The following is a 19,837-nucleotide window of genomic DNA, read 5'->3' on the forward strand; positions in this document are numbered from 1 at the left end:
CATGTCAGCAGAGACTTTTCAAAGCTGGTGGAGGCTTTGTAATATTGTGGGCCGTGTGCAGTTGGAGTGATATTGAACCCCTGGTACGTCTGCATCCATTCGTGTCCATTGCGTATTCCGACAGACTTGGGCAATTCCAGCAGGACAGTCCGACACCCTACACATCCACATTTGCTACAGAGTGCCTCCAGGAAGAGTCTTCTGAGTTTAAACATATCCGCTGGCCACCAAACTCCCCAGAAATGAATATCGTTGAACATATCTGTGATGCCTTGCAACGCGCTGTTCAGGAGAGATCTCCACCCCCTCGTACTCTTACGGATTTATGGACAGCTCTGCAGGATTAATGGCGTCAATTTCCTCCTGCACCACTTCAGACATTAGTGGAGTCCGTGCCACGTCGTGTTGCGCCCCTTGTGCGTGCTCGCGAGGGCCCTACACGATACTAGGCAGGTGCACCAGTTTCTTTGTACACAGTGTCCACGTAAACCACTAACATGACATGAGTATTTTATACAACTCTTATAATGCTGTCCTTACTCATTTGGTTTGAAATGGTTCAAATGGCTCTGAGCACTATGGGACTTAACATCTGTGGTTATCAGTCCCCTAGAACTTAGAACTACTTAAACCTAACTAACCTAAGGACATCACACACATCCATGCCCGAGGCAGGATTCGAACCTGCGACCGTAGCAGCCGCGCGGTTCCGGACTGCGCGCCTAGAACCGCTAGACCACCGCGGCCGGCATTTGGTTTGAAGCAGAATGATATGAGCACACTCATAAAGATTCATGATGTGCACCGAAAAACTGTGATCAAATTCTTTCCCTTTCTTTAGCATAGTTTGTATCTATGCTGATGAGGCAAAACATGATGACCACTGCCAACCGCCAAATTGTATGCAGCCTGGTGGTGATGCGGTTGAGTGACGCGAGAACGAAAGCACATAAGCGGAGCATAGACGAACGGGGAGTCATTCGGGCGATGATATGAATGGGGAAATCGACCGACACAAAAGAGTTTGACAAAGAGCAGATTATTATGGCATTTGACCTGGGAACGAACATCTCGGAAACGACGAAGCTGACCAGTTGACGGCGTGCCACTGTCGCGAGTATATATGGACAGCTGCTGAAGTGGCTGAAGCGCTGCAAACCACCACTAGGCGACTGGGTGTTTGACGTCGACGCCACACTGCAGAACGTGGAGCTCGGAGGCTTGCCCAGTCTGTAAAGCAGGACAGGCAGCGATTTGTGGCACATCCAGCGACAGGAAACAGCACTAGTCCAGGTCCAGGGCGTTTCGTAGCTTACAGAACATTGCCGAACGTGGGGCTCAGCAAGTGGAATGCAAACGTATCGCCTGGTAGGATGAATCAGTTTTCTAGACGCACCAGGTCGATGTTCATCTCCGGATATGCCGTCATCCAGGCGACTGAGCGAATGTTTTCTCGAAAATAGCACCGTGTCACGGACGCGGGTCGGTGGGAGCAGTATTATGGAATTGGGGACATTCACCGAGGGTTCCTCTGGAAGCGTAGCAGTAATAGAATGCACCATGACAGCTGTGGACCATATTAACTTGACTGCGGATCACCTGCATCCCTTCATCACTGGTGTCTTTCCTGGAGGCGATGGAATTTTCGCCAGCATAAATGGCCGTGTTACAAGACCAGAGTCGTGCTACAGTAGTTTGAAGTGCATTATAGTGATCTCGCCACTGATGTTGTGGCTATCGTGGATCACACTCGGTGCAATATCGGGTGTCAGCTCCACACATACCAATCATTGGCCCCATAATTTACGAGAACTGCATGACCTGTGCGTAGACATAGGTGCTTCATAACTCCGGAAATCTGCCAAGGATTTTCCAAAACGATACCACGCAGAATGGTAGCTGTTTTGTGTCCGGAAGTGGATTAGCACGCTGTTTAGCAAATGGTCGCAACGTTTTGGCTAAACAATGTATATCGTGTTGACAATGAGTGCCTGCACAGGGTAAGTATGGGAAGGGGAGACGAAACCATACGTTGGCACACAGCTACTTCTCTCAGATACAACCAAGGGGGTCGCAGAGCATCCCATGAAGAGAATGAATTTTACATTCTGCAGCGGAGTGTGCGCTGATACGAAACTTTCTAGCAGATGAAACCTCTTTGCCGGACGGGGACTGGAATTTGGGACGTTTGCCTTTTGCGAGGGAGTGTTCTAACGACTGAGCTATCAAATCACGACTTACTAGCCGTTCTCATAGCTTTACTTCCGCGAATACCTCATCTCCAAACTTCGCATTGCTTGATGTGCTAGGAAGTTTCACATCAGCGCACTGTCCGCTGCAGAGTTAGAAACTGATTCTGAAAACATCCCCCAGGCTGTGGGTAAGCCATATCTCTGCAGTATCCTTTCTTGCAGGAATGCTAGTCCTACAAGTTTCGCAAGAGAACTGTGAAGTTTCGGAGGCAGCAGATAGATACTTGTTGCGGAAGTAATGCTGGAAGGACGGGTCGTGATCCGTGCTTGGGCAGCTCATTTGCGAAAGGCAGAGGTCCCGACTTTCGAGTCTCGGTACGGCATACAGTTTTGATCTGGCCGGAAATTTCGTCTCACGACGATATCATCTTTAGAAACGCCATATTTTCTCCCTTCGTGGAACACTAGGTTTTCAAATTTAATAAGAACATTGGCACAATAGCTGGTCAACAAATAATAAATGGTACCATTTCTTTTATTCCTCCTGGCAAATGTTGGCGACGAATTTTCTTCTGAGAATAGGATTTGAACCGCCACATTTAAGATCGCTAACACCGCAGTAGTGTCCATTACCGACTGCCTCTATCCAGATGGGTTATAAGTCAAATTATGTCGACAGAATATTGAATACGACCAGATTTCCTTTGGATAATGTGCTCAAAGACAAGTGAAAGCCACATTTTAATAAGAAAACTATCTGACCCCAAGAGTCGTTACAGCCTGATTGTTATCATGCCTGCTGAAGAGCTGATGTTGATTACAGTGGAGGTGACCGGCAGTGGGTGGTTGAGACGCTGGTGCCGCTGTTGGAGAAAGGACCGCAGCGCTACCGCCTCTGCCTGCACGAACGAGACTTCCAGCTGGGCACCGTCGTCGTGCAGAACATCTCCAGCTCCATGGACCGCAGCCGGTACACCATCGTCGTTCTCTCAGACAACTTCGTCAGCAGCAAGGTGGGTCAATAATGCAAGTACGTTAAGGACGCTATAAGTCAGCACTAAAGGTATCTAGAATTAATGTTGGCCTATGGCAGCCTTTTAGTGTCACCTTCATGGGCAAAGCAATAGTTGCAGCAGTAGTAGCAGTAATTTTATTCATCTGTAGATGAGCTCCACAAGGATATTACATATGTCTTGGTATTACAATGCACGAACAACTAACTTAACTTTACATACTTACAGATATAATCCGATAAGGACGGGATAGGTAGTCGGCCGTTGCTTTATAGTAGGAACCAAATTGCCATTTGCCAGAAGTAATTCAGGAAAATCGCGGAAAACCTAATCAGGATGGCTAGATGTATACGAGACCAGTCTATTTAAAACAGTGCTGCCTCTTTCGATGTATCCCTAGTGTACAACATTGTTTTAACAAGTTGTTGTTGTGGGCTTCAGTCCAGAGACTGGTTTGATGCAGCTCTCCATGCTACTCTATCCTGTGCAAGCTTCTTCATCTCCGAGTAGCTACATACAACTTACATCCTTCTGAATATGTTTAGTGTATTCATACCTTGCTCTCCCTCTACGATTTTTACCCTCCGCGCTTCCCTCAAATGCTAAACTGATGATCCCTTGATGCCTCAGAACGTGTCCTACCAACCGATCCCTTCTTCTGGTCAAGTTGTACCACAAATTCCCCAATTATATTCAGTACTTCTTCATTAGTTACGTGATCTACCCATCTAATCTTCAGCATTCTTCTGTAGCACCACATTTCGAAAGCTTCTATTCGCTTCTTGTCTAAACTACTTATCGTCCATACAAATACTTTCAGAAAAGATTTCCTGAGCCTTAAATCCATACTCGATGTTAACACATTTCTCTTCTTCAGAAACGCTTTCCTTGCCATTGCCAGTCTACATTTTATATCCACTCTACTTAGACCATCATCAGTTATTTTGTTCCTCAAATAGCAAAACTTATCTACTGCTTTAAGTGACTCATTTCATAATTTAATTCCCTCAGCATCACCGGATTTAATTCGACTGCATTCCATTACCCTCGTTTTGCTTTTGTTGATGTTCATTTTATATCCTACTTTCAAGACACTGTCCATTCCGTTCAGCTGCCCTTCCAGGTCCTTGCCGTCTTTGACAGAATTGCAATGTCGTCGGCAAACCTCAAAAGTTTTTATTTCCTCTCCATGGATTTTAATTCCTACTCCAAATTTTTCTTTTGTTTCCTTTACTGCTTGCTAAATATACAGATTGAATAACATCGGAGATAGGCTACAACCCTGTTTCACTCCCTTCTCAATCACTGCTTCCCTTTCACGCCCCTCGACTCTTATAACTGCCATTTCTGTACAAATTGTAAATAGCCATTCATTCCCTGTATTTGACCCCTGCCACCTCCAGAATTTGAAAGAGAGTATTCCAGCCAACACTGTCAAAAGCTTTCACTAAGTCTACAAATGTTATAAACGTAGGTTTGTCTTTCCTTAATCTATCTTGTAAGATAAGTCGTAGGGTCAGTATTGCCTCACATGTTCCAACATTTCTACGGAATCCAAATTGATCTTACCCGAGGTCGGCTTCTACCAGTTTTTCCATTCGTCTGTAAAGAATTCGTGTTTGTATTTTGCAACTATGACTTATTAAACTGATAGTTTGGTAATTTTCACACCTGTCAACACTTGCTTTCTTTGGGCTTGGAATTAATATATTCTTCTTGAAGTGTGAGGGTATTTCTCCTGTCTCATACATCTTGCTCACCAGATGGTAGAGTTTTGTCTGGCTCTCCCAACGCTATCAGTAGTTGTAATGGAATGTTGTCTACTCCGTTGGCCTTGTTTCGACTCAGGTCTTTCAGTGCTCTGTCAAACTCTTCACGCAGTATCGTATCTCCCATCTCATCTTCATCTACGTTCTCTTCCATTTCAATAATATTGCCCTCAAGTACATCGCCCTTGTATAGACAATCTATTTACTCCTTCCACCTTTCTGCCTTCCCTTCTTTGTTTAGAACTGGTTTTCCATCTGAGCTCTTGATATTCACACAAGTGGTTCTTTTTTCTCCAAAGGTCTCTTTAATTTTCCTGTAGGCAGTATCTATCTTAACCCTGGTGAGATATATCCTTACATTTTTCCTCTAACCATCTTTGCTTATCCGTTTTGCACTTCCTGTCGATCTCATTTTTGAGACGTTTGTATTCCTTTTTGCCTGCTTCTTTTACTCCTTTCTCCTTTCATCAATTATATTCAATATCTCTACCCAAGGATTTCTAATAGCCCTCGTCTATTTACCTACTTGATCCTCTTCTGCCTTCACTATTTCATCTCTCAAAGCTACCCACATATCTCTACCCAAGGATTTCTACGAGACCTCGTCTTTTTACCTACTTGATCCTCTGCTGCGTTCACTATTTCATCTCTCAAAGCTACCCATATATCTCTACCCAAAGATTTCTACGAGACCTCGTCTTTTTACCTACTTGATAATCTGCTGCCTTCACTATTTCATCTCTCAAAGCTACCCATTCTTCTTCTACTGTATCTTTTTATCCCGTTCTTGTCAATCATCCCTTAATGCTCACTCTGAAATTGTCTACAACCTCTAGTTCTTTCAATTTATCCAGGTCCCATCTCCTTAAATTTCCACCTTTTTGCAGTTCCTTCAATTTTAATGTACAGTTCATAAGCAATAGATTGTGATCAGAGTCCACATCTGCCCCTGGAAATGCCTTACAATTTAAAACGTGGTTCCTAAATCTCTGTTTTACCATTATATAATCTATCTGAAACCGTCCAGTGTCTCCAGGCCTCTTCCACGTATAAAACCTTCTTTCATGATTCTCAAACCAAGTGTTATCTATGATTAAGTTACGCTCTGTGCAAAATTCTACCAGGCGACTTCCTCTTTCATTCCTTACCCCCATTCCATATTCACCTACTACTTTTCCTTCTCTTCCTTTTGCTACTATCTAATGCCAGTCCCCCATGACTATTATATTTTCATATTCCTTCACTATCTGAATAATTTCTTTCATCTCATCATAATTTTCATCAATCTTTTCGTCATCTGCGGAGCTAGTTGGCATATAAACTTGTACCACTGTGGTAAGCGTGGGTTTCGTGTCTATCTTGGCCACGATAATGTGTTCACTATGCTGTTTATAGTAGCTTATCCGCACTCCTATTTTTTATTCATTATTAAATCTACTCTTGCATCACCCTCATTTGATTTGGTATTTATAACTCTGTATTCACCTGACGAGAAGTCTTGTCCCTCCTGTCACTGAACTTCAGCAATTCTCACTATATCTAGCTTTAACCTATCCATTTCCCTTTTTAAATTTTCTATCCTACCTGCCCGATTAAGGGATCTGACATTCCACGTTCCGATCCGTAGAACGCCAGTTTTCTTTCTCCTGAAAACGGCATCCTCCTGAGTAGTCCCCGCCCGGAGATCCGAATGGGGGACTAGTTTACCTCCGGAATATTTTACCCAAGATGAAAATTACGGCTGTAGTTTCCCCTTGCTTTCAGCCGTTCGCAGTAACAGCACAGCAAGGCCGTTTTGATTAATGTTACAATGCCAGATCAGTCAATCATCCACACTGTTGTCCCTGCAACTACTGAAGAGGCTGTTGCCACTTTTCAGGAACCACACGTTTGTCTGTTTTAACAAGAAGTTATTTAATAATGTAAAAGGTCACACTGTCCATTTCTGACTCCCAGTCGCTGCACACACTATACGTACATGGTTTCATAATGCAACACTACACACGCTATCAGCTGATATCAGAGATGTTAAGCTCAGAAAGACGATAACATTTTGGTAGCATACATTGCATAGCTTTGGGAGTAATTTTTCCAGAAAAGGAAAAAGGGGACTAGTAACTCAATGAGAAGTCCAGCACACCTCACACCCAAACGATCCTGAAAAGTACCAATACCAGTGCCCAAGAAATTCACAGTGCCGTAGACACTGGCGAGCAGATTGATGCCGTATTCCTGGACTTCAGGAAGGCATTTGATACGGTTCCGCACTTACGTTTAGTGAAAAAAATACGAGCTTACGGAATATCGGACCAGGTTTGTGATTGGATTCAGGATTTCCTAGAAGAAAGAACACAACATGTCATTCTTAACGGTTCAAAATCTGCAGATGTAGAGGTAATTTCGGGAGTACCGCAGGGAAGCGTGATAGGACCTTTATTGTTTACAATATACATAAATGACTTAGTTGACAACATCGGTAGCTCCGTGAGGCTATTTGCAGATGACACGGTTGTCTACAAGAAAGTAGCAACATCAGAAGACTCGTACGTACTCCAGGAGGACCTGCAGAGGATTAATGCATGGTGCGACAGCTGGCAGCTTTCCCTAAACGTAGATAAATGTAATATAATGCGCATACATAGGGGCAGAAATCCATTCCAGTACGATTATGCCATAGGTGGTAAATCATTGGAAGCGGTAACGACCGTAAAATACTTAGGAGTTACTATCCGGAGCGATCTGAAGTGGAATGATCACATAAAACAAATAGTGGGAAAAGCAGGCGCCAGGTTGAGATTCATAGGAAGAATTCTAAGAAAATGTGACTCATCGACGAAAGAAGTAGCTTACAAAACGCTTGTTCGTCCGATTCTTGAGTATTGCTCATCAGTATGGGACCCTTACCAGGTTGGATTAATAGAAGAGATAGACATGATCCAGCGAAAAGCAGCGCGATTCGTCATGGGGACATTTAGTCAGCGCGAGAGCGTTACGGAGATGCTGAACAAGCTCCAGTGGCGGACACTTCAAGAAAGGCGTTACGCAATACGGAGAGGTTTATTATCGAAATTACGAGAGAGCACATTCCGGGAAGAGATGGGCAACATATTACTACCGCCCACATATATCTCGCGTAATGATCACAACGAAAAGATCCGAGAAATTAGAGCAAATACGGAGACTTACAAGCAGTCGTTCTTCCCACGCACAATTCGTGAATGGAACAGGGAAGGGGGGATCAGATAGTGGTACAATAAGTACCCTCCGCCACACACCGTAAGGTGGCTCGCGGAGTATAGATGTAGATGTAGACGTTGATGTTACCCACACGCAGGGGCAGGCCAGTGACCCTGGACACACGACGCTATCAAGCATAGGACAGCCATCAATGGTGCAATAGTACACTTATGAGTAATTGAATTAGAGACACCGCACCTAACTGTGTGTAGTTTCTTCTTTCGACCTGATTAGAGTGGTGAATTATTGCTTCATGTAGTCCACGAAACAGTAGAGGTTTTGACAAACTTTCCATATCCCTGATGCACAATTTTCGCCTTTACCTACGAAGATCAGTTGGAGCTGGATCTAATGCACACAGATCTCGGTCGAAGGCATTCCAGGGAACTGAGGCCATGTCTTTCATACTGGACAAGTAGGGGGCGGGGGTGCAGTGATCGGCGGTACTTAATAATCCTTATGTCTGTCATTGTCGTTTCTTCGTACTTGTACCCCTTCAGTGGCGACTACTAACGTGAATCACAACAGATCAGTTCAGCGGAAGGTTCTCGCGCTTCGACAGTCCAATAGAGGGACACTGGATTCCCATTCGGGAGGATGAGGGTTGAAATTCGCGCCCGGCCATCGTTGTTTAGGTTTCCACTTATTTCCCTAAGTCGCTCCAGGGAAGTACCGGGAAGCTTCCTCTGAAAGGGCACAGCCAGTTTCCTTCCATGATCATTAAAACATTCTGAGTGTGTGCTCCGTCTTGACGCCGATGACGACGGGACGTTAAACCCTAATCTTCGCTTCTTCCAACTGTGGTGTGCTTGCGCCTCTGCTAAGCTCCGTACCTAATGACGTGTGATAAGTAGGGTTGCCTGTATTGCCCGTTGGCTTCTGTACCTCAAAAAGAGGAGGTAATTTTACACGGTACACCTACTCACCAACTGTTATCACGCAGCAGTAACTGCAATATAACCTGTAGTGCTACTCATCCATCCGCTGTTACAATCTGCGATCGTTTCTTGTACTGCCGAATTCCATTCACATCAATCACAAAGACAGCGACCGGTTTTTGGTCAGCATCTCTTGACGTTGTTGGATGTTGTCTCTTAATATACACTCCTGGAAATGGAAAAAAGAACACATTGACACCGGTGTGTCAGACCCACCATACTTGCTCCGGACACTGCGAGAGGGCTGTACAAGCAATGATCACACGCACAGCACAGCGGACACACCAGGAACCGCGGTGTTGGCCGTCGAATGGCGCTAGCTGCGCAGCATTTGTGCACCGCCGCCGTCAGTGTCAGCCAGTTTGCCGTGGCATACGGAGCTCCATCGCAGTCTTTAACACTGGTAGCATGCCGCGACAGCGTGGACGTGAACCGTACGTGCAGTTGACGGACTTAGAGCGAGGGCGTATAGTGGGCATGCGGGAGGCCGGGTGGACGTACCGCCGAATTGCTCAACACGTGGGGCGTGAGGTCTCCACAGTACATCGATGTTGTCGCCAGTGGTCGGCGGAAGGTGCACGTGCCCGTCGACCTGGGACCGGACCGCAGCGACGCACGGATGCACGCCAAGACCGTAGGATCCTACGCAGTGCCGTAGGGGACCGCACCACCACTTCCCAGCATATTAGGGACACTGTTGCTCCTGGGGTATCGGCGAGGACCATTCGCAACCGTCTCCATGAAGCTGGGCTACGGTCCCGCACACCGTTAGGCCGTCTTCCGCTCACGCCCCAACATCGTGCAGCCCGCCTCCAGTGGTGTCGCGACAGGCGTGAATGGAGGGACGAATGGAGACGTGTCGTCTTCAGCGATGAGAGTCGCTTCTGCCTTGGTGCCAATGATGGTCGTATGCGTGTTTGGCGCCGTGCAGGTGAGCGCCACAATCAGGACTGCATACGACCGAGGCACACAGGGCCAACACCCGGCATCATGGCGTGGGGAGCGATCTCCTACACTGGCCGTACACCACTGGTGATCGTCGAGGGGACACTGAATAGTGCACGGTACATCCAAACCGTCATCGAACCCATCGTTCTACCATTCCTAGACCGGCAAGGGAACTTGCTGTTCCAACAGGACAATGCACGTCCGCATGTATCCCGTGCCACCCAACGTGCTCTAGAAGGTCTAAGTCAACTACCCTGGCCATCAAGATCTCCGGATCTGTCCCCCATTGAGCGTGTTTGGGACTGGATGAAGCGTCGTCTCACGCGGTCTGCACGTCCAGCACGAACGCTGGTCCAACTGAGGCGCCAGGTGGAAATGGCATGGCAAGCCGTACCACAGGACTACGTCCAGCATCTCTACGATCGTCTCCATGGGAGAATAGCAGCCTGCATTGCTGCGAAAGGTGGATATACACTGTACTAGTGCTGACATTGTGCATGCTCTGTTGCCTGTGTCTATGTGCCTGTGGTTCTGTCAGTGTGATCATGTGATGTATCTGACCCCAGGAATGTGTCAATAAAGTTTCCCCTTCCTGGGACAAAGAATTCACGGTGTTCTTATTTCAATTTCCAGGAGTGTAGTTGTTGACGGTCGATCCGAAACTGGCACAGTTAACACTCCGTTTCAAAAAGCGTCCGAAGACATATTCTACTCACGACGTTTCTTCCTTACAATTCCTCCCACATTACGGCGGCTTCTGTAACTGTTTTACTCATTTTGGAAAAAGAACGATGTTTATGCATTTCTCCTTTGCGCTATGACACGAATTTTCTCACCAGTACATGTGAATGATGTATGTCTGATGGTAATGGTGCTTTTCGAAATGTATGTGTATGAAAATGTGCACACACGTAAAGATAACCCGTGATGGCATTGTGTATCCACAAAACATTTTGATGTAACTTTGATTCTCTGTCCCTAAAGGAAGATCAGGCTGCTCGATTTGGGCATATTGTAGAACCAGCCGAATGCCAGACATGCTGGTGGTGGGGCAGAGGGGGTCATCCACGGTCCAGTCTACAGGTGACCACCGGCTATGTTCGACGTCAACCACTCACAGACGGCAGGTGGCAGCAGGGTAGGGGGAGGGGGGGTTATACAACGTGTCATGGGGACGAGAAAACAGTGTGATGGTTTTGTTAATGCGAACACGGAGCGATCTACCTGACGTCCAAACGGGCATAATCATTTGCTTTCGCGCCAAGAGTGGAAGCATTTCTGAAACGGCTGAGTTTGTAAGCCGTTCGCTTGCCACCGTGGTTAACGTATACGGTGCATGGCAAAATGGCGCTAACCAAAACCGGCGCAGAGGCATCTGTGGTGCAGCACGGGCCATAAATGACAGAAATGATAATTAAATCAAGACCCTAAGCTGTCGTCACGTGTTGATATACATCAATGGGGACAGTTGAAAATGTGAGCCCCGACCGGGACTCGAACCCGGTATCTCCGACTTACATGGCAGACGCTCTATCTATCTGAGCCACCGAGGGCACAGAGGATGGTGACACTGCAGGGATTTATCCCTTGCACGCTCCCCGTGAGACCTACATTTCCAACTTAATGTCCACACACTACATTCGTAGTGCCCAAAACAGATACCAACTTCGTATATAGTTAAGGCTAACCGGCCATTGACCTCCTCCTTCTGTGCTGGATGCACACGCATTGCCCGAACTCTTACGGGACTCGGTAAGATTTTCTGCCGCGAGTAATGAGTGTAATGGGCAGGGGCACTACGAATGTAGTGTGTAGACACTAAGTTGGGAATGTGGGTCTCACGGGGAGCGTGCTAGGGATGAGTCCCTCCAGTCGCATTATCCTCTGTGTCCTCGGTGGCTGAGATGGACAGAGCGTCTGCCATGTAAGCAGGAGATCCAGGGTTCGAGTCCCGGTCGGGGTACACATTTTCACCTGTCCCCATTGATGTATATCAAAGCCTGTGACAGCTTAAGGTCTTGATTTAATAATCATTTCATTCTAAGAGAGCTGCATGGTCATCGATGATATCTGTTCTTTCGCACATGTCCGAAAGAACAGATACCATCTTCATATATAGATGACAGAGGTGAACGGCAGCTGCAGAGATGTGTGCGGGTGAATAGTCCCGCCAACGACCGTTCAGCGAACTTTGGTCCTTATTGGCCTCTGCAGCGGGCGCCTGGTTCATGGAACCATGCTGACTGCTGTTCATCGTGCGGAAGGCTGGAATCTGCACGCCAAAAGCGCCTCTGGACGTCCAATGAGTGGCGACAGGCGGCCGTTTCAGATGACAGGTGACGGTTGGCGTGTACGGGGTGAATCGTCTGAAAGAAAATACCATGCAACAATCGTCGGAAGGGTCCAGACCAGAGGAGAGAGCGTTATGGTCTGGGGGATGTTTTCCTGTCATTCCCTGAGCGTTATCATCATTCTGGAAGCAACTATGGATCAACACAAGTATGCATCTGTCGTCGGGGATCATATCCACCTCTACGTGCAATTTGTTTTTCTTCGGCACGATGCTATTTACCAGCAGGGTACTGCAATGTGTTACACAGCTCGTAGTTTACGTTCGCGGTTCGAAGAGCACCAGGATGAGTTCACCGCACTCTCTTGGCCACCAAACTCCCCGGATTAAAAACCAATCGAAAATCGGTGAGACCACTTTGATCGGGCTGTTCGCGCCATGGATTCTCACCCGAGAAACCTAGCGCAGCTGGCCACACTACTGGAGTGGGTATGGGTGCACATCCATGTTGGCACCTTCCAGAGCTTCACTGACTCTCTTCCTGCACGTTTTTCAGCAGTCCGCACATCAAAAGTTTATTATTCAGGCATTTGATTGGTGGTCATATTAATGTGACTGGACGGTGTACAAACAAGTAAACCTCGTGGTCAGAACCAGAGGATAGAAACTATTTTTCTTTTAATTCTATATCAGTATATCCTAAACAAGAATATTAAAGGTTACTGTATGTGAAACTGTATTTGTATAATTATCAGTATACAGGATCCAAAGGTCTCACGTTCGATCTCCAGTCAGTCCTACGATTTTCATGCGTCACTTATTACTTCTTTCATCTCTGACAATGGTTCTTAATATAAAGATGCGTAGCTACAACGTGGCTCGGTGACCACATAACTGGCTGGTGAGTCAGCTAATATACTGATGAGTCAAAAAAATTGTAACCAGTTGTTCAATAACGTATTGATTCGCCTTTGGAACGTACAGTATATCAACGATTCGACAGGTCCTCCAGAAGTTTCCAGAGGAGTGTGTCGCCAGATGTCTCTGCACTGGTCATGTAGTCCCAAAAATTACGCGTCTGTAGTTTGTGGACGTTGAGCTGACGACCGATCGCATCCCAGACATGTTCCATCGGGTTCAGATCAGTCGAATTCGGTAGTCGCTATCATGCTCCTCAAACCACTGCAGCACGATTCTGGCGTCGTGACACAGACATTTATCTTGCTGAAAGATGCCATCGCCATTAGGGAAAATATCTAGCATGAAGAGGTGCAGTTGGTCCGCTATAATGTTCACGTATTCCACAGCTATCGCGTTACCTTACCTCCGATTACTACCACATGTCTCTCGGAAGCTCATGTAAATGACGCCAAGTTTCCGTTCTAAGGCCGTACACTCTAGAATCGGCATACCAGTCAGGTAAAATGGCCGTGAGTAGTGAGGAAATCATCCCACCGTGTCCTGCTGCGTGAATAAGTCCGTAACTGCCTGCTACCCAACCTCGTTTGAGGAGACCCTTCAAGACCTTTTTAAAGTGACTGAAGACGTGATAATCGGCCAGAGAGAGTTCAGAACCATAGCGCGGGTGCTCCCACTCGAACTGGCGCAACTTCTGCGTTACGACATTTGCGATATGGGAACGTGCGTTTTCGTGAAGCAGCAGCACCCCTTGGCGCACCATTCTTTTGGTGGTTTTCGACAAACATGGTACCCCCACACACACTCTTCATTCTCCGATTGATGTCTGCTGGTGTTTGTCCTTTGACAGCCAAGAAAAGAATTACGACACGTCGGTCCTGTTTGGATGCATTTGGAAGTAGTTCACGTTTTCACATTTACTGCACGCTCGTCCACAAGACACGAATACCACACTAATCCTTTTCGTACATGTTGGTGCTTATATTCCGCATCGGAGTCACCCTAAATTGCATACGCGGTGCAGCAACGCCCTCAAATGGAAATTTTTTGATCGCCTCATATAACACAATACTGTCCCCGTTGTCCTGCGTGTGAGGTGCAATGCACATTTTGAGCAGTTGTTCAGCTGGATTTCCTTTGATCCAGGGTCCACTGTCGATGGTCCTGTGTACACTGCACTCTTTTTCTTTCTTTTTTTTTTAATTTGTGACTTTTAGCCTCAAGTATTTCGGAATTTTACAGAGTGTAATTGTCGATGTTGGTTCAACACGGGAACACGTAGGTGCCGTATGCTGCGGGATCAACAATGTGCGCTGAACGGCGTGCTCTGAAACAATTGCGCCAGCAGCAGCAGTGCGCTCTGTCGTCAGATCCGCCTCAGATCGCCGCCACTCGTACTTTGCAGAACAGGCTAACCTCCGACCTCCGCGTTCTCTAGTGAGGCATGGTTGTCAGACATCTTGCCGCTTAGTCTTGTTTTCACCGTATTTCCACCACTTTTGATAGATGCTGACGACAGTAGCACGCTAAGAACTGACCATCTTTTAGGAAGTACTCACTCCCAGATGCCGGATCGTAAAAGTATGTGTTTTCTTTTTTATAGTCGCTTACATTATTAGATTTCTCCATTCGGGGCCCATATCGTCTCTGTATCGAAATCTGACAGAAAAAGACACTCTGGTGCTATTTGAAGTACACCAGCGGCAAGACACAATCAATACCTTCATTAGGCCATTCCAGTGGTAATCTTACTGATGACAGCGGTACTGAAGCGGACTTATTAAACACAGTTTTCCGAAATTCCATCACAAAAGAGGACGAAGTAAATATTAAAGAATTCGAATCGAGAACATCTGCCAACATGAGTAACTTGAAGCAGTTATCCTCGGTGCAGTGATGTACCTTAAAACATAAAAGCAGGTCTTCCGGTCCGCGTGGCATGCCACCAATGTTCATTTTAAAGTAAGCAGATACAATACCCCTATACATAGCATTCGTATACAACCACTCGCTCGAAGAAAGATCCGTACCAGCAGACTGGGAAGTTGCACAGGGCAAACCAATACTCAAGAAAGGAAACAGAAGGAATCCGCTGAATTACAGATCCATATGACTAACGTTGATTTGCAGTACGATTTTGGAACATATACCGTGTTCGAACATTATGAATTATCTTGAAAGTAACGGTCTATTGACACACTGTCAGGACGGATTATGAAAAGACAACTAGCTCTTTATTCGCACGAAGTAATGGGTGATATCGACAGGGGATCTCAAATTGGTTCCATACTTGCAGATTCCCAGAAGGTTTTTGACACCGTTTTTCACAACAGACATAAAATCAAATTGCATGCCTATGAAGTATCGCTTCAGTTGTGTGGCTGGATTCATGATTTGCTGTCAGAAAGGTCAATGTGCATAGTAATGGATGGAAAATCATCGCCTGAAACAGAAGTCATATCCTGCTTTCACCAAAGAAGTTTTAAAGGCCCTCTGCTGTTCGTAATCTACATAAGCGATTTAGGAGACAATCCGAGCAGCTCGTGTAATAAAGTCCCCAAGAGATCAACACCAATTGTAAAACGACTTAGACACGATATCTGCATGATGCGATAAGTGGCAGCTGTCTCGCAGTAAAGAAAAATATGAGGCTATTCGTTAAATTTCAGCTACACGACAAATCACGCAAATTTAAAGGCTCTCAATTCGACTAAATACCTAGGAATCACTTTTACGAACTGCTTAAATTGGAACGATAGCATAGATAATGTTGTGGAGGAGGCAAATCAAAGATAACGTTTTATTGGCAGAACGCTTAGTCTACTAAATAGCTGGTCTACACTACACTTGTTCGTCCTCTGCTAGAGTATTGCTGTGCTGTATGGGATCCTTACCAAATAGGACTGACGGAGTATATCGAAAAAACTCAACGAAGGGCAGCTCGTTTACTATTATCGCGAAGCAGGGCAGAAAGTTTGATGGCTTGATGGCAGTCATTGAAACAAAGGCTAGATATTCTCAAGAAATTTCAGTCACCAACTTTCTCTGCTGAATGCGAAAATATTTTATTGCCGCCAACGCACTCAGGGACAAACGATCGTCATAGTTAAATAAAAGAAATCAGAGCTCAAGATTAAAGTGTTCATTTTTCCCATGTGCCGTTAGAGAGTTAAATGGCAGAGGAATAGTGGTTCGAAGAAGGCTCTCCCAGGCACTCAAGTGTGAATTGGAGAGTTTTCATGTAGATGTAGATGTAGAATGATTCCCCATTCGTCTGGGCTCCGGTTAAATAATTTCCTTATCGCCCCATGTGGCTACGGTGCCACCAGGCAGCATTTAATTTCGTGGTTGGCAGTGGTCATTATGTTTTGACTCGTAAATGCAGCTCGCACGGCAGCAGTGGCATACCACCTCTAATGGTACCATGCTAGTAAAGCACTGTGATGTTCAGAGCAACCCTCATGTTGATGACAGCCTCCATATGCGTATGCGATTGACGGAGTGTATTGTTAAGAACTTGGTATGAAATGCACCTTTTTACTAGCAGGTTAATGGAGGAGTCATGAGTGTACGCTGGTTGTTTCAGTGGTGCATGTGGGAGATGGACCTGGCGCACCACCGCACGCTGGACCCGTCGCAGCGCGAGTTCATCATCCTGCTGGAACTGGAGCCCCTGGAACGCTCCGCGCTGCCGCGCCACCTACGCTTCTTGATGGACACCCGCTCGTGCGTACAGTGGCACCAGGCAGCAGACAGCGACCACCACCAGCAGGCACTGCGCTCTCTCAAGCGGGCCTTGGGGCCAAGCCTCTTCCCCCGTGCTGAGACCACTGGCTGCTGACCACGAGGGGCCTCCATCTCCAACGGAATTCCAACTGTCTTACTGCGCTTCACCAAATTGTCGTTATATGGGGTGAAAATTAATGAAACAGGCAAACAGCAGGGGCGGATTCCTGACTGGAAATGGACGAGAAGAGGTCCTACGAACACATGTCCAGAAATGGACGGTATGCGTGCAACGACAACAAATTGTCTCGGAACACAGTACAGTGCTGCATCGCATCCACGTCACAGATGTTGACAGAGGCCTCCACGGGATGCAATGCATGCGTTCACACGTGACGTCATGGACTGCGACACTCTTTTGCACGTTCTGTCTCTCATTGAATACTGTTTCAGATATCGTGAACACGAAAGGTCTGCACATCAGGAACTGGTTCAGCATACATAACGCTTTTCAGATGCCCCAAGAGGTTGACGCTGACTCTGAAGCTGAAAAGACGAGCCTATCCTTGGCTCGTGGTGGTGCAGTTTAGACAAAATTTGTCATTCCTGCGGTTCCTGCAAAGAGAGAAGGATGTAATACCATTCTTGTTGATTGGTCCTAGCTGGTGTAACCTGGAAAGCCCCAAGAGGTTAAAATCCAAAGAGTTTAAGTCCGCTGATCTAGCATCCGATGCTACAGGGCCCACGCATCCTGTCCAGCGTCTGGGGATGATGTTGTTGAGGTGGCGGCGAACAGTAACGCGGAAACTGGGAGTTGGTTCGTCATGCAGAAACCACATACTGTAAGTGTCGTATTGCCAAAGGCACATTCTCAAATAGCCCAGGCACAGTATTCCATAGAAAGTCCAGGTATGTTCCTCTGTCAAGGCGTTGAGAAATTTATGTGGTCTGATGTGCTGGTAAATGTGCCAACACCTTGTAGATAGAGGAGGCCGAAATGGAAGCTATCTAATGCAGACGGGCGTGAATTCTGGAACAGGATAAGTAGTGAATGGTATGCAAGAAAAGTATGCAGCTCCTCGAATACTTAACTTTTAATTATCCTTGTGGTACATCGCTCTTGATAATACAAATAAGACTATCTTCAGATACGGTTAATGGCGCCTTGCTAGGTCGTAGCCATGGACTTAGCTGAAGGCTATTCTAACTGTCTCTCGGCAAATGAGAGAAGGCTTCGTAAGTGTAGTCGCTAGCAAAGTCGTCGTACTGCTGACAAAAATCCTATAATTATGACAGTCTGTTGCAAAAATCACCTACAAAATCCTTCCCGTAGAGGGAAATCCGCTGCTAATATTCCTTGCGCGCAATGCAGGTGATAGGTATAGTACCGGTTGTCATGCAGGATACACATAATCGTTGGCTTAAACCACGTTGGCGGGCCACTTGCTTGGAGTTTATACCAGGGTTCGTTCCAATATCCTGTAGAAGCTGGTCCTCCAGATCTGGTGTAAGCACATTCTCCCGCCCTCGTGCACGCTCGTCTTTCTGAAAAAGACCCATGATCACACAAACGCCTAACAGGGGCCTGAAATGTTGTATGATGCGATATAGCCGTGCTGCCTCTCGACCATTTCCATCTGATTGGCTATACAGGAACACCATCTCGGCTTGTTCCCGACAAGAATGCCGGACTGTTTTGCTGCTTACAGTACGCTGAGCCCACCACAGCTGCAACGCACATGGAACGTGTTCATAGGACCTTTTTTCCTTCATTTCCAGTCAGGAATCCGTCCCTGCAGTTCATCGGTTTTATTAATGTTCAGCTTGTGTACAGGACAAGCCAAAAAAAGAAATGAGAAGGCCAGACTAGGGTAGGCCGTCGAACCGACCCGAATCACTATTGTGGAGCATCAGCTATAAAACGACAGCCAATTTGCACCGACTGTGGGAAAGTTTGTCCGGTAAACGAATGTATTTGGGTATGTCTAGCAGAACTGTTTCTGCAGTAGTGCTGTAATAACAATAACGATTAAAAATACTTTGACTACATAATTGTTCGCTGTGCATTACATAAGTACCTGTTACTACGCTAGTGTAATTAAGATAAATTAAATTTACATTGGAAATATGAAGAGACAATAAACTCCCTTTCCATACACAGTTCTGAACACTTGTTGGGAAGGATGAGCTCATTGTTCTAATGCGTGCATGGTGCAATTGTACAAGTGTTGGGGCCTGCCAGCGCTGCCTATAATAATAAATCAAGTTTTGAAAATGTTCCATCCAATATGCGTTTCACTAAATTCCTTCTGAGTGTGTAATCACGTTTAAACTACCAATAGCAGCCGGCGTTCATCAGGGTGACTAAGACTGCCTGCATAAGCAACCAAAGTATGAAATTGTTTTATCACAACCATCGGAAAAATGCTCTTATCTGAGCACAAAAAAGGCAAATATGCTCCTGTTTAGACTCTGCCTGGAAAGTACGGTACCAGCTGCCTCATTCTACTTTCCTCAGCGCCTTTAAAAATTTGGCAAAAAATTTTGGTATGCGAACATATTCGCACTCTTTTTAACATGCAGTTCACCTCTCACTCCCATAAGGTCCCTAACTGTAACTCGTTCACATGCACTCGTCCATCACTGTAAGCCGCTCATACTAATCCACTCCCATTCTCTCATTCTCACTCACTCAATTTAGCCCAACACTTTGCCACTGTCTCTTTTTGTCTAACTCTTACTGTCTCATAGCCACAGTCTCCTTCGTTCTGTCCTACTTCTGCTGTCTCCTCTTATTGTCATTGTC

General features: G+C 46.1%; 1 protein-coding gene across 1 annotated transcript in view; it reads left to right on the forward strand.

The window, feature by feature from the left end:
- LOC124594268 (toll-like receptor 2) overlaps positions 1-18,110 on the forward strand; it is a 97,223-nt gene extending 79,113 nt beyond the window's left edge. The window contains exons 5-6 of the mRNA XM_047132632.1: positions 3,016-3,205; positions 16,892-18,110. Of these exons, the coding sequence (XP_046988588.1) occupies positions 3,016-3,205; positions 16,892-17,146 (445 nt within the window). The 3' untranslated portion in view covers positions 17,147-18,110. The remainder of the gene's footprint in view (positions 1-3,015; positions 3,206-16,891) is intronic.
- The last annotated feature ends 1,727 nt before the right edge of the window (positions 18,111-19,837 follow it).

This window comes from Schistocerca americana, chromosome 2 (assembly GCF_021461395.2).
Source record: "Schistocerca americana isolate TAMUIC-IGC-003095 chromosome 2, iqSchAmer2.1, whole genome shotgun sequence".
NCBI lineage: Eukaryota > Metazoa > Arthropoda > Insecta > Orthoptera > Acrididae > Schistocerca > Schistocerca americana.